We start from the raw sequence: 14,968 nt of genomic DNA, 5'->3' as shown, positions 1-14,968 counted from the left end.
TGATTACTTGCCAAACCGTTTGGGCTAACCCACAAGAATAAAAACGTGTTCGGTCATCTCCTCCATAACGCCGAGCAGTTCACCAATTTAATCCTAATATTTCTTCTTACCAAAGACGTCAAGACCAGGACCCTATCCAACTTCATCCGCCAAGCAAGAATTCTCATTCTCCAGGGACCTAATTATTCCACTCATTTTGTAACCCGAAACAAGGGAACATACATCAGTTATTTTTCATGCGCTACAAAATATATCATCCACCATAACTAATCGATCAGCTACCGTGCACCCTTTGTCCCTTTTAAAGCCGAACAACAAAGGGAATTTTAAACAAGGTGGTTCGTCACCAATCCAAAAATCAAGGCAAAAGAGAGAGTTATTTTCACTTTTAATCACATGCTTTAGAAGTAGAGCTAACCTTATTCCAAAACTTAACAACTTGTCTGCCACGCTCTTAGAGGGTGTTTGGGATTGCTTATTTTCACCAACTTATAACTTATAAACTTATTGAAAAGTAATAAAGTGTTTGGGATTGCTTATATTGTGAGAGGAAAAGTTTCATAAGTTATACTTTTATAACTTATTAACTTAATGAAAAGTTATAAGGAGACAAAATAAGGAATCCCAAACACCCCCTTAGTCTATTTCCACGAACCCAGCATTGAAAGCTTAGCCGAAATACTTTACGAATGGTGTATTGACCAGATTATCCTTCTCCATAAACAATCACGTTCCACTTTAAACCGTCGCCTCCATTTCCCCGATAATGCAACATTCACATCTCGTAGTAACCCTAACCCAAGCCCGCCATAGTCCGTAGGCGTAATCACACATTGCCACGCGACCAAAACAATTATCCATTTACAATATAAATTACCTGTTTACCTCTCATTTAACCTATTTTAGTCATTTATTTTCTTTGTTCCAACAAAAATTATCATTTCGTTGTATAAACTTATAAGCTCTGTGTATGGTAACACTAACATGAGCAAGTTGAATGGTATAACAATTGGTTGCTTGTGTGCTGGTTGGATTATTAGTTTATCAAGATAGACATCGATAAAAATGTTAAATATTATTTCATTGAATCCTCATAAGATGACACGCAGGCATTAGCGGACACAATAGTCTCGCTTACATCTTTGAGGTGGATTTTTCCCAATTCAAAATTGTCACCGGTTTCAAGGCGACACATGTAAACTTCAAAACGCATGTCATTTGTAGGAGATACGACGACAAAAGGCATGAGGTGGGCAAAAAATCGATTAATCGAACCAACCTGAATATAAAACCAAAACCGATTATGCAGAAGCTGGTTTGAACCTATTGAAACTATATTTTTGAAACCGGTTTGCAATTTTCTCTACAGAAACCGGCTAAAACCAAACAAAAATTGATCGTAACCCGAACCAAAACCGATCATAAACCAGTAAAATATCCGGTTCCAACCCAAACTAAAATCGATTATAAACTGATTTTGACTTTTGTTGAATAAACCAAACCGGAGACAAGGCCACCGAAGTGAAAGTGTTGGCATAATGAATGAAAGCCAAAAGCTTGGTTTTTTACTTTTTATTGTAAGTAATGATGAATTGAAATTGAAAGTGCTTATACTCGGAAGTTGAGGGGTCAATTCGCAACCAACATAAACAACCGGGTCAGTTAACCCGGCCGGCGCCAAACCCCACCGTGAACCACATTTTCAAACCAATAACCATTCCGACGTTACACCACTCGTCCGATCTATCACTCCAATTTCCAACCAATTCACCTGAACCAACAACAACAACATACAGATGAGCGGTGCGAGACTGTGTGCATTATTGACCGAATTAGGGTTCGAAGGCCACGAGTCACTCGATCCGGACAGCTTCGAATGGCCGTTTCAGTACGAAGACGCTCGTCCGATACTCGATTGGCTCTGCTCCAGCTTACGTCCGTCTAACGTCCTCTCAGCTTCCGAACTTTCACAGTAATATCTTACTTTCTCTCTCTCTCTCTCTCTCTCTCTCTCTCTCTCTATAGACTGTAATTGCATAATTACATGTGTTTACAGTTGTTTATTAGCCAGGTAAAATGTATTGTGAGACTTAACGGTTTAAATGATGCAGCTGTGGAACGTATTTTGCCCTAATTTGTTAGTTGTGAGTCATGTGTGTGTAATTTGATATTTTCAGATTGTATGATGCAGTTATGCGACTTACTTTGCCCTAATTTGTGACTTATAAGCATTGTGTTTCTAATGTGTCATTTTAGCAATGCGATTTATGAATTTGTGTTATGTTTTAAGATAAGCATGTGATATTGGATGTGTGTTGGCAATGATAGAAGTCTGAAAGACTGAAACTATAGTACTATATACACAATAAGTTTGTTTTTTAGAATTTAGAGATTTGATGTTATATCTTGTGTCATATGGCACATGCTGAAAGTTATGTCTGTAGCAATGTGATCTTGTAATTTGTGAATTTTCATTATCTTTTGAGGTAAACATGCCACATAGGATATGTTTTGGTAATGATAGAAGTCTGAAAGACTGAGACTATAGTACTGTTCACAGTAAGTTTGTTCTTAGAATTTAGTGATCTGATAGTGTGCCATCTAGTATACGGTACATGCTGAAATATGCGTGCTTGCAGCAATGTAATGTTGTGATTTGTGAATTTTTAATATGTTTTAAGATGAACTTGTGATATTTGATATGTCTGGTAATGATAGACATCTAAAAGACTGAAGTTATACACAATAAAGTTTGTCTTTAGAATTTAGAGATCTGATATTATACCATGTAGCATATGGCACATAGTGAAGTTTATTTATGTACTTAGGTAGCAATGTGAACTTGAGATTTGTTCTTAGAATTTAGAGGATCTGAATCTAATATTATATCATGTATCATATGGCATATGCTGAAATTGAGTTTATATTGGTATTCAGGTATGATCAGTTTATACAAGATGGGAAGCTTTTGGAGGTAATCATTAATCAAAAGGCTTATGTTCTGTGGTTGATGTTGTTACCATTCTGGAACTTGATATAGTTAAAGACACACTTTCAGGGTCTTAAGTTTACCATTCTGGAACTTTATATAGTTAAAGAGACACTTTCAGGGTCTTAACTTTGAAGCCGGTTTACCTGAAAAAATGAAACTAGGGTTAACTTGAATAAACACAACTATTGCTAAAATGGTTATCAATTTCAAGTTGAAAATAGCTCAATTTCTGTGTCAGATTAAGTACAGCAGTTTGATATTAAGCGTAAAAGTAATATGTCGTGAATGGGTTTTATATCTGTGTTATAACCTTCTAATGTTCATGTACATGCTTACTGGGGGAGGAAATGATGTTAAGCATCAGGAATAATCAATTTGGATGATGTTTACTTTTACTGGCTCAATGATAGTTAATGTCTTGTTGCTTAACACGAAAGGATTTTGGTGAGCAGTCGAAGGTTTTGATTTCTTGTTGTAGTAACCCAGTATTTACATTCTTACTGAAAGTGTGACAAACAACACATATATCACAATTTCACAAGATGTTATACTTCTTGTTCTATTTATTAAGTCACATTTGACCATGGATTCTAAATTAGTAATACAAGGCTTTTTGGTGCATTTGAAACTAGGATGTGGCAGATTTTGGTTTGTAATTTTAAGCTAGCATTAATAAATTGGCTTTTAAGATGGTCAAACATGTATCTGTTGCATCATTTGCTAATTAGTTAAGTGTTCTAAGATTTTCTATTTAATGAAGAGACCTTATTCATCATAGTTTCTTAAGTATTACTTTTTATTTCTTATCATATGTTTTGATAGGGGGAAGACCTAGATTTTGCCTATGAAAGCATTTCAGCTTTTTCAACAAGAAGAGACAATCAGGAGGCTGTTTTTGGAGCTGAAGAAGGACTAAAAGAGATACGGTAATTTTACTTACTTGGCTTAGCTTTACCAATTGAAATTTTACTCCAATGAATGAACTAAAAGCCCTTTTTTCGTTGCAAATGACTCTGTAATTCAAATATCACTAGGTTTAACTAGCATGCGAAGATTGTCATGGGATCTGAAGTTTAAAATACATAACTGATAAATGTTCGTTTTTGTCTCAATCAGAACAATCTAAATGTGTTAACAGAACATTCTTTTAAGGTTTCCATAAGTATGAATAGGTTTGTTTTGAACTTCTGTCTCTCTTCTTAATCATATACAATGTACATTTTGTTGAACAAGTTGTTTTTCTCATAGACCTGTGGATGCTACATTTTCTACCAAAGTAAACATTTTAAACTGGGCCTGTTTTGTGCTAACTTGACCAAATCTAACAATATCTGCTACTTCTTTTGTTATATTACTAAACAATGATAATGCATTTCAAGATTATGATGTTCTGATTTCTTTTTCTTTTTCTTTTTCAAAGGGATGCTACTTTATCCTTTAAAGCAGAAGCTGTTGAGCTGCAAAGACAACTTGGGCATCTACAATCTCAGTATGACATGCTCAGTACACAAGCTTCAACTTTAATCCAAGGAAAAAGGGCAAGAGTTGCATCAACATCTACTGTTAATGGATTACTAACTACCATAGATGATAGTCTATCTGCAAGAAACTTGGAGGTACACTCACAAAGTTATAATTATTTAATCTTAATATGCTTTTGCAAGGATAATGTTGATATAGATTAATGCTTACATATGAGTCCTAAAACTTGTTTCATTGTACTTGTAGATGAATGCAGTTCTTGGACGGATTGCTTCTACTGCACAAGAGTTGGCTCATTTCCATTCAGGAGATGGTACTAATTTAATTTTTATAAATTACATTTTTATTTATATTGTTATGAATTATGACATATTGAATAAGAAAGTCATTTTTCATCGGTATTGATTTCCTAATATGCAGAAGATGGCATATATTTGGCATACTCTGACTTTCATCCGTATTTGCTTGCTGACTCATCATGCATGAAAGAGTTAAATCAATGGTTTGTAAAGCAACTAGACACGGTATGATACTTCATTTTTATCTATGTTTTACTCCTTTTTAACTTGACATATAGGAGAACAATGTACTGATTTTCTTATCAGTTAAATACAAAATGGTGTGTTTTTTGGTATTGTTAATGATGATACCACATGACACTTTGAATCAGGGTCCTTACCGTTTGGTAGCAGAGGAGGGAAAATCTAAATGTTCATGGGTCAATCTTGATGACGTCTCCAATACTTTAGTGCGAGGTGATTACTAAGCTTACCCTTTTTGTTAATCTTTTACTTCTGTATGTTATACTTTAACTTGCTCTATTTTTTATTAACTAAAGAGCTTTAATTCTTTTTTGTTGGTTGTTTTGTGATAAAGCCGACTCACAAAAATCACAACATCAACGCGTTTCAGAATTGCAAAGGCTTCGATCCATGTATGCTTGTAACCGTTTGATATTTGTTTTTTGTTGTTTCCTTCCTGATATTTGTCTGTATTATTCTCTTTATCATTATTTGTTAAATATGCAGATTTGGAACCAGTGAAAGGCAGTGGGTTGAAGCTCAAGTCGAGAACGCAAAGCAGCAAGCTATTCTGGTAACACTGAAAGGTCAAGTAAATTCAGATGAAGCTCATATTCACCTTGATCTTCATTCACTTAGGTATAAAATCACTATTATTTCTATGCTCTCAGAGCATATATCCATAATTATATTCATTTATAAATTAGCATTGTTATAAACTTATAATGCATCATGTTGATTAATGGTTTGCATTTGTTTCTCTAGGAGAAAACACGTTGAATTAGTTGGAGAACTTTCAAATCTACAAAACAAAGAAGAGAAGTTGTTATCTGAGGTTTGCACTGCTTATATTGTTCAAATAATAAAATTTAGTTATTTTAGCTAAATCAATATATTCAAACATTTAAATTGTTATTGCAATAGTATATTGTTTAAAATCATATATTCATAATTAGCGCGCCAATTTATTAATTAAAACAGAAATAGACAAAAGGTCTCGACTTTATGGCCTGCACTGAAATTTTACTTTCTTTAACCTGAACCCATTTTGATAATTATTGGCATAAACTTTATATATTTCCGTTTCATTTTTTCCAGACTATTCCTAATCTATGTTGGGAGCTGGCTCAGCTACAAGACACATACATTCTGCAAGGTATATATTTGATTAAAGTTTTAATTGTGTTTATAAAAAATAATTTATTTTGGTGTAATGAAAGCGATAATGAGAATGTAAATCGATCTTGAATTCAGGTGATTACGATTTAAAGGTCATGCGACAAGAATACTATATTCAACGCCAGAAAACGGTATATCTTTTAATACTTGTACTATAAGCTAACAGTTTGAATTTCAATTAAAAATGAACATACAAACCTAATCATTTGGATCCAAACAGTGAACTAATTGATGGGTTTTTTTCAATTTTTTTGGTTTACAGTTCATAAGCCATCTAGTTAATCAGCTTGCAAGGCATCAATTACTGAAATTAGCATGCCAATTTGAAAAGAAGACAATGCTTGGAGCATTTTCATTACTCAAAGTTATTGAGTCAGAACTCCAAGGTTACCTATCGGCAACCAAAGGACGAGTGGTATGCACGCCACCATTCTGATTATGCTTTATTTCATAACCGGTCAAATTAGTAATAAGGACAAGTGGTATTTCATAACCACCCTTCTGATCGTCACATAAAAGAAAGAGGATTGAAAGTTATTCAAAGTGTATTTTATATGCATAAAACCTCTCCTAAACTATTTTTATTCTAAAATTTTATATCATCATTAAAGTACTATGTTTTTTTGTAAACATATTTGGGAAGTTGAGATCGCGGGTGTGCATGGGTCGGTTTTGAGCTCAAACTGAATCAAAAACCGAAAATTTTGTGTTTTTGACTTTAGTTTTCTCAGTTTTTTCATTTGGGCTTAAACCTTGGGTCTAAAATTTTCATTTAATCAATGATTAATACACCTATGAGCCTAAATTTTTCGGGTTTACGAGCGTTTATTTGGGGTGTGTTTCGGTTTTTATGGGTTTGGTTCAGTTCAGTTTTTTCCGGGATGCGTGACCAAAACTGAACTAGAAATTCGGTTTTTGAGAAAATTTAAAATCAAACTGACGGTTTTGGGCTGGGTTGGGTTATTTCGGTTTCAACATTTCTTTATTAAAAAATCTAAAACTTTGCAGTGTACTAATTGCATCTGAGAGAATTATGTTTTTACATTTAATTGGTTTGCTATTATGTAGGGCCGTTGTCTGGCATTAATTCAAGCAGCATCAGATGTACAAGAACAAGGAGCTGTTGATGACCGAGATACATTTCTACATGGTGTCAGAGATTTACTAAGCATCCATTCAAGTAAATAAATTAAAACTGTAATTAATTAGTAACTAATATTAGTGTTTTCTATTAGTGAGGTTTAATTTTTTGAATAGATGTACAAGGGGGTTATGTGTCAGCACCAGGGCTGGTGCAGCAGATATCCAGCCTTCACTCAGACCTCATGGTTCTACAATCTGACTTGGATAATGCCCTTCCAGAAGATAGAAACAGATGCATCAATGAGTTGTAAGTCATCACATGGGTTGTACCCACAAACCCCCTTTACTCTAGTTTTTAAGAACTTTATAGTTAATGCATTAAATAGGGGTGTATACGAGCCAAGCTGAGCCCGAGCTCGCTTAGGCTTAAGCTTGACTCGTTTAAGCTTTATATCTAAAATCGAGCTCGACTCATTAGTATTTTTTGCAACCTCAAGCTTAACCTCTTAAAATTTAAGAGAGCTCGATCTCTGCTTGTTGGTATTTTTTCATGCTCAAGCTCAAGTTCGGATATATAATTATTAATAATACTTAATTAATTATAACATTATTATATTCAATGAAATATAATTATAACATTAATATATTAAATGAAACATATTCTGTTTATATAAATTAATATGATTGTTTAGGCTCGCGAGCCTATTCAAGCTCTGTATATTAAGTTCAGGCTCTATCGTTTATCAAATGAGCTCCAGTTTGGATTCGAGTTTGGGCTTGGTTAATAAACGAGCCCCGCTTCAGTTAGAGCGATTCGATCTTTTAGCGATCCGAACTCGAGTAGCTCACGAGCAGCTCGGCTTGTTTACATTCTTAGCGTTCAGTATGATTAGAACAATAATCTAAATTATTTAATAAAACATTTTAGGAGGATGTCTGGTTCCAAATGGATCCATTTATAAGTAAGAATAATCTTATGTTTCCGGTTAAATATTATTTACAGGTGCACTCTTATCCAAAGTTTACAACAGCTATTATTTGCATCCTCTACCACTGCACAGCCAATTTTGACACCCCGGGTACGCAGTCCATCAACACTTTTACATATTTATTTTTAGATAGAAATGAAATTCTATTTTGCCACTTTTAGCTTACAAAAATGCCCTTCATGTAGGACGGTGTTATTTTTAAAACTAAAAGAAAGTTACCTTCTTTTTGTTGTTTCAGACTCTAATGAAAGAGTTAGACGAGATGGAAAAGATGAATGCCAAATTGTCTGCTGCGGTCGAAGAAGTTACTCACGAGCACAACAAGAAGAATGAGGTAATCTTACACTGGTCGAGCCGGGTCGACCAACCCCTTTTTTCTCAAAACTTTTATATCAAAAAATAACAATCAATAATTGTGTCCTAAATATGATTATCAAAATTAGTACATTGATACACTTGGTGTGACAGATTGTAAAGCATCACTCTCAAGAAATGGCACTTCAAAGACAAGTTTTTGTGGATTTTTTCTGCAATCCCGATCGCTTAAGAAATCAAGTGAGGGAATTAAACAAAAGAGTTCGGGCTTTGCAAGCGTCTTAAGTATATAGGTCGTTTGTATGGTGTAGAATTAATTAACATGTGTTGTTGATGATTTGGTTTGCTTTTTTAATTATGTGTGGTTAAGTTTACGCTTTTACGGCTCCTGAAAGCGATTAAAAGTTAATGCTGGAAGTAAAAACTACAGTGTGTTTTATGGGTTGAACAGGTAAAATGCTCATTGTATTGTTATTATTTTTACTTATATAGCTGGATGAAAAGATAAATATCAGTTTGTCAGTTTGGTTTTGTATTTCTTTTTCTGAATCACTAACTGTATATTTTTATGATCATTTATTTGTCACTGAACAGAACACTGACTTCTTACACGGTAATCCAGTCAAACTTTTCTTATAGAAAGTAAATCACTAAATCAAGAAAATGACAGTTTTCTGGTGTACTTGAACTCTTTTAAAGGTCTATAAAAATGTGAGATTAAATTACTTTTTAATAAAAGTAAAAACAAAAAAATCAATGGCAGAATAACTATTTAAAAGTGCAATGTCAAAAGTGAGTATGTAAAAACAAACTAGATGTCTAGGCAAACAAACAAACAAACTAGATGTGCGAAAAGTGTACATGTGCAAAAACTAAGTAGATGTCTAGACAAATTTTGCGTATAAATATATAAAAAAACAAAAACAATAAAAGTTGATCAATTTTGCACATAATACGCTGACATATAATAGGTAGGGGAAACCATCTTTTTTGGTATTTCATTACTCTAGAATTATAAACTTGTCTTGAAACTCACCGAATTAATATACTGAAAACCCAACTATTATTATTATTATTATTATTATTTCTTGATTCATCTATCTTGAACTGGTATTTGGTCATTTGTAGAGAGAGTTACTAGCATAAACCTTGCATAAGTGATATATGAATAGAAAATGCGTACTTAAATCTATACCAGAAAGATAATAGATGATTTTATTATTTCGCCATTTCGTATTTATAGTACTAAACATAAGGTATGAAGTGTATTAAATTGAATATAATAACTTAAATGAAATATTTATACTTTAAAACATAATATATTAAATATTTATTATAAACTACATAATATTTACTTTATACACGAGTCTTTAATTTAGTCTATTATGAATGAATACTTGTTTACGATTGCTTATAACCCAATGGCTTTTTTTATCAACTTTTTAATGCATGTTGCTGGTGTATTTCATTTGCAATCATATACGGATCGGATATACCGGTATACGTCGTAGGCGAATCTGTTCAAGTCACTTGATACATGATGTTTGGTTCATTTAGTTGATGTTTAGAAAAACATATAAACAAGTCTATATAGTTTTTATTTTATTTTTGACAAAAGTTATGTGTTCTTTTCTCAAAAAAAAAAAAAAAAACTTATGTTGAAAAGTTCTTGAGTGTACACCTATCTTTCAATACAAGTCTGTTCCTCCTTTTGCATGTGCACCACCAACAAAAGGAAACACTCCACCACAAATTTCATCTTCTTTTCCTTTTTGTTCCTTTTTTCCCCTAAAAAGACACCAATCCCTTTTCACCTTGTCTCACTCAAAACTGCCCTTATAATAACCTAGACAAAACTTTTGTATCTTGTAAGCAAAATGCCTAACTTTTAACTCTTGTGAAAAAGCACACACATAAGAAAGGTAGTATCTAAATCAATAAAGTTTCAACTTGTTATTTTAGTTCAATTTGTAACTGTCTAGACGAACGGTGGATTAGATCATATGATACACGTTTACTCGTATACAGATTATGGTTGTTAAACTTTTACAAGTACTTTTTTGCCTAGCAAACGTATTTAAAAAAGATGTGTCTTATGGAAACATATTTCTAACATATATATGTCTTAGTTTGATATCTCATTTCACTAGATTTTCTAATGGTTTTTGACCTTTTTCCCTAAAAAGAGACCAATCCCTTTTAACATTGTCTCACTCAAATATGTCTTATAATAACCTAAACAAAGCTTTTGTATCTTGCAAGCAAAGTGCCTAAATTTTAAACTCTTGTGAAAAAGCACACATGTAGTAAGAAAGGTAGTATCAAAATAGTTACAACTTAAACTTCATCATACCTATTTTATTTAATAAATACATGTATGTTTCAATTCCAGTATTAAAACTTATTATTTTTAAATAAATCTATTAATATCTAAACAAATCTCAAAGTCACATTTTTTCTATAAAAGATTGACAAGTTACATGATTAAATGATAATGATAGATTACATCATGTCAAACAAATATATCAACAGATCATAGTGTTGTCTTTGCAAGTACTTTGTTGATTTGCCTCTTTGACAGCTTACTACTCACTCCCCAAGTCATTACTCATGGTCCCCAATTGACTAAAATCTATCTTTTGTATCTACAGAATTGAAACCATAATTTCAAAATACTAATATTTTCACCTTATTTAGAAATTGCATTTTTGACAGAGCAAATCACTTTTTACATAAAGTAGAATTATAAATATTGGTACTACAATGCAACATGTGTAAATTAACAAGTAGGTCATACCCAAGTCCCTTTCAAATAAAGGTAAGTAGTGGTATTATCAGAGCCTACATATCAAAGGCTGGTTGGTCTAGGACATGTGTTAGAAACTTTCATACTTATAGTAACAAACCATATAAAATTCCACCTTTCTTTTACCCCGTTTCCTAAAATACATACACATTTTACCCCAAACTTGAAACAAAAATAAACCATACACCAATAATGGTTAAAAGATAGTAATTAATGGCCCAAAACTCAATTCTTGAAATTACATTAACAAAAACACCAAAGTGTATTGCACCAAAACATTAAAACATAAATCCTTCTAAGCAATGTCACTTCAAGAACATTTGCAACATCATATCCATGGCCAAATTTCACCATTTTTTACATATATTATATCTAAAGCCCTAAAACCCTAATGTTTAACTAAGCATTTTTTTTCTTCAAAGACTTCACATAACACAAGCAGGCTGCATGCACATTGAAAACAACCCCCACCTTTTGCTCTTCTGCAAAATAAAAAACATTTAGAATCTTATATTTTATACAATTTTATAATCTTTTTTAACAAGTTAAAATAATTAAATATTATGAGATTTGACTTTTGTGAAGCAAGTTGACTTGTAGCATGTGAGTACTGTGGGGCCCAAAAGTCATGTTAAAAGTGGACAAAACTGAATTAACATGAAATACGGGGATTTATAGATGTCAGAAAAGTTAAAAAATAAAAAATGTGATTAATAATAATAATAATAATAATATCGGAAAAATACCCTTCTCGGTGGTGCACGGAGGAGGTCCGGCGAAATTTTGTACAAGTCCTCATCAACTGCCTTTGTTTTCACAGTTTTAATATTATTATTAGCAGCATTCTTCATGTGATGATGATCAGTCACCGGAGATTCTTTCTCGCCGTATACGAACTCGTAGTCGTACTCACAAACCACCTTCTTTGATCCCCGAACCGGACCTCTTCTCTGTTAATTATAATAAACCACACATGAATAATATATAAATATTAAAACTATACATACATGAAAATGTTAAAAAATTTCTAAAAGAGAGTATACAAGTGTTTTAAGCATATTACGGTTTACAATTTTAGTAAAATATTTAAAGTACTATATAGAAAAGATAAATAAAAAGGTGCAGATAATTAGAAAATAAAAAGGGGCTACAAATGCTTTAAAGAAAAAAACTACATCTAACACAAAGTAAATATATGAAAATAGCTTAGTTTTACATGTTTTAAAACGAATTTTGCTAAAATATTGCAAGTATTCCAAGGAAAAATGAATAATAAGATGTCTGATGTTTCAAAAAATTATGCAAATATTTAAACAATATTAAGGTTTAAGTTTAAACAAGTAGTTAAGTAGTTCATTTTTACATGTTTTACAAATTTAGTAAAACAATTAAAGTATTTTAAAGAAAAAATAAATAAATTATGTTTAAAGTAAAAATAAACAAATTTTATAGTATTCTAAAGAAAAAATACAACTGATACAAATAAAAATGTGAACAACAGTTTTATTTTCACACTAATACTTTTCTAAACTATGAAAATATAAGATTTTAAAGACAAAAGTTGAAACATAAACTAAAAAACATTGACCAACCAAAGAACAAAATTAAAGCAAGTACCCGGCGGCGAGGAACAACGATCATGGCCGGAGTGACAACATTGTTCTCATAAAGATCTCCAGCAACATAAAGATCACGGTCTTGAGGGTACCCATAGCCATAACCAATGAACCCAGCTTGTCTAGCTGACTCAAAGCATTGAGTAAATGGAAGATGATTGTTGCAATCCCAGCTTCCAAATGCCGGAATATGATTACCTCTAAACTCCTGCATAAAACCATTATTATTGCAAATGAGTATATATGAGTGTATATACGAGTTGAACAAGCAACAAAAATAGAAGGGTGTAAAGTAAAACTTTGGACTTACATCCATTGTTTGTAATTGCAATTGTAATGAGTGTGGGTGTGAAGTGGAGTGTTGGTCTTTATATAGGCAAGGGGGAATGTGGTTTTGGAGTGAAAGTGTTAAATTTAAGGAATGTTTGATTTGGTAATGGTGGGTTGTATGTTGTGCATTGGAATGTGTATCTTTTGCTTAGATGAGGTAAAGGGTGAAATGGTAAATAGATGTTTTGGAAAGAATTATGAGGTTGAAGCTATGGGATGGTGATAGGGGATGGGGTGTAGTGTGTATAGGGAATGTTGGCATCTGGTGTAAGAATCCAAAGGTCAAACACACTGTTCACAAAAGATAAAATGTTTTTAACTGATATTGTGAGGGTGACAATTCAATAAATTAATTTAGTTCGACCAAAAGGGAGAACATCCCACAGGCTTTTTCTCGAGCTTTCTGCCTACCATTGCCAATATTATAAATTCTCATTTAATTCTATTATAAAAAAATAATAAATAAACCAAATATAACAAAAATATGCTTTAACTTCATGTTATGTGTGTAAAGTTACATCTATAGCAAGTATAATGTTGTGTGCATTACCCTGGATAGACATGTTTATTTGATTTATATGGTTTATGATAGAAGTGGTAAAAGATATAAAAACGGCCTCCTTTTTTATGGGTGTAGTATAGAAACAAATTTAATTTTGTTAATATCTTGTTATAATTTTCCGGTTGTACTTTTATTTGCTTTCCTTCTATGTTCAGAAGCATTTGCTTCTTGTAATGATCCTGTTTTGTTTTCATTATGGGCTTTTTTTTATATAAAAAAAGCATATTTTAGAGGTCATCATTCTCGGGTTATTTCGAGTGACAAATTCATCGTATATGTCAATGCTTACATCTAAATAAACTATCAAACTAGTTTATCAAGTCAAAGTATTTTTTTTAATATGTTGATGTATTGTATTGCTTATTCGACCATGATTTAACACAAAAATATGGATAACCAAACCATATAAAATCGTAGTCTATAATAAAATAAGAAATATGATAAAATAGAAGCTGCAGAAATTAAAAGAAAAGGAGAAAAAAAACATCGGTTGTATTAACGTTGAGCAATTATAGGGCAGTGATTAAAAAGAAGTATAAGACAATTATATGTCGGGGAATAAGCGGTCAACGTTAGACCTCAGAGGGTCACATACGTTAAAACTTAAATCTATCGATCTAGGTAGCTCGCAATCCTATGGTCAAAGATTTGCAAAATAGTTTATAAATATTACTCCAATAGAAATCTATATTTTATCATTACGAGGTTATTAATTGGTTTTCTCATATAATAATATTCAGTGTAAAGTTGGTAACGACTCATGCTTTATGTGCTATATGTATTATTAACTCATGTTAATATTTTATGATTAAGAATAGTATAATTTAAAAGGTTAAATATGTTAGGTTACGATCATTTAATCAACCGTTTAGCTTACAAGTACAAAAGTACCAAATAGTGACTTTCTATTCTTTTTGTTATATATATTTTTATTACATATGCCATATAAAAATAGTTGAAGACTATAAAAGACAGTTGGTTTTTATTATTCGATAATATAAGGGTATGGTTAAGGCTTTGATCTTAAGATCTCTGGTTCAAGGTCTAACTAAAAGGATTTTCACATGATGATTGGTTTCTTTCTTAATGGCGT

The 14,968-nt window shown here is 32.1% G+C and overlaps 2 protein-coding genes across 2 annotated transcripts; one reads left to right on the top strand and one right to left on the bottom strand.

Annotated features, from left to right (window-relative positions):
- Window positions 1–1,616: 1,616 nt before the first annotated feature.
- Window positions 1,617–9,085, top strand: LOC143574472 (AUGMIN subunit 3-like). Its single transcript, XM_077059083.1, has 18 exons — window positions 1,617–1,972; window positions 2,938–2,974; window positions 3,815–3,918; window positions 4,413–4,608; window positions 4,721–4,787; window positions 4,895–4,998; window positions 5,145–5,229; window positions 5,351–5,408; window positions 5,503–5,634; window positions 5,761–5,830; window positions 6,094–6,151; window positions 6,250–6,305; window positions 6,437–6,589; window positions 7,243–7,354; window positions 7,432–7,564; window positions 8,261–8,336; window positions 8,485–8,580; window positions 8,715–9,085. Exons 1-18 carry the CDS (start codon window positions 1,797–1,799, stop codon window positions 8,844–8,846), a joined length of 1,845 nt encoding a protein of 614 aa, XP_076915198.1. The 5' UTR covers window positions 1,617–1,796; the 3' UTR covers window positions 8,847–9,085.
- Window positions 9,086–11,448: 2,363 nt separating this feature from the next.
- Window positions 11,449–13,339, bottom strand: LOC143574487 (uncharacterized). The gene is made up of 4 exons (XM_077059094.1): window positions 13,294–13,339; window positions 12,985–13,191; window positions 12,114–12,317; window positions 11,449–11,849 (listed from the first exon to the last, which is right to left on the bottom strand). The coding sequence occupies exons 1-4, from the start codon at window positions 13,297–13,299 to the stop codon at window positions 11,793–11,795; spliced, it is 474 nt and encodes a 157-aa protein (XP_076915209.1). The 5' UTR covers window positions 13,300–13,339; the 3' UTR covers window positions 11,449–11,792.
- Between the last annotated feature and the right edge of the window lie 1,629 nt (window positions 13,340–14,968).

This window comes from Bidens hawaiensis, unplaced genomic scaffold (genome assembly GCF_021521415.1).
Source record: "Bidens hawaiensis isolate Kalapana, Puna unplaced genomic scaffold, B.hawaiensis_p1.1 tig00026942_1, whole genome shotgun sequence".
NCBI lineage: Eukaryota > Viridiplantae > Streptophyta > Magnoliopsida > Asterales > Asteraceae > Bidens > Bidens hawaiensis.
The sequence above is the reverse complement of the archived record's forward strand: the minus strand, read 5'-3'. Positions and strand labels throughout refer to the sequence as shown.

Bases quoted from the DNA above. Each gene is read 5' to 3' on its own strand.
- LOC143574472 (XM_077059083.1), top strand. From the start codon at position 1,797: ATGAGCGGTGCGAGACTGTGTGCATTATTGACCGAATTAGGGTTCGAA. The intron at 4,999-5,144 runs GTATGATACTTC...ACTTTGAATCAG, and splicing joins TTGTAAAGCAACTAGACACG to GGTCCTTACCGTTTGGTAGC. The intron at 6,590-7,242 runs GTATGCACGCCA...GCTATTATGTAG, and splicing joins CGGCAACCAAAGGACGAGTG to GGCCGTTGTCTGGCATTAAT.
- LOC143574487 (XM_077059094.1), bottom strand. The intron at 12,318-12,984 runs GTACTTGCTTTA...TATAATTAACAG, and splicing joins TCGTTGTTCCTCGCCGCCGG to AGAAGAGGTCCGGTTCGGGG. The intron at 11,850-12,113 runs GTATTTTTCCGA...TTTATTTTGCAG, and splicing joins TCCGTGCACCACCGAGAAGG to AAGAGCAAAAGGTGGGGGTT.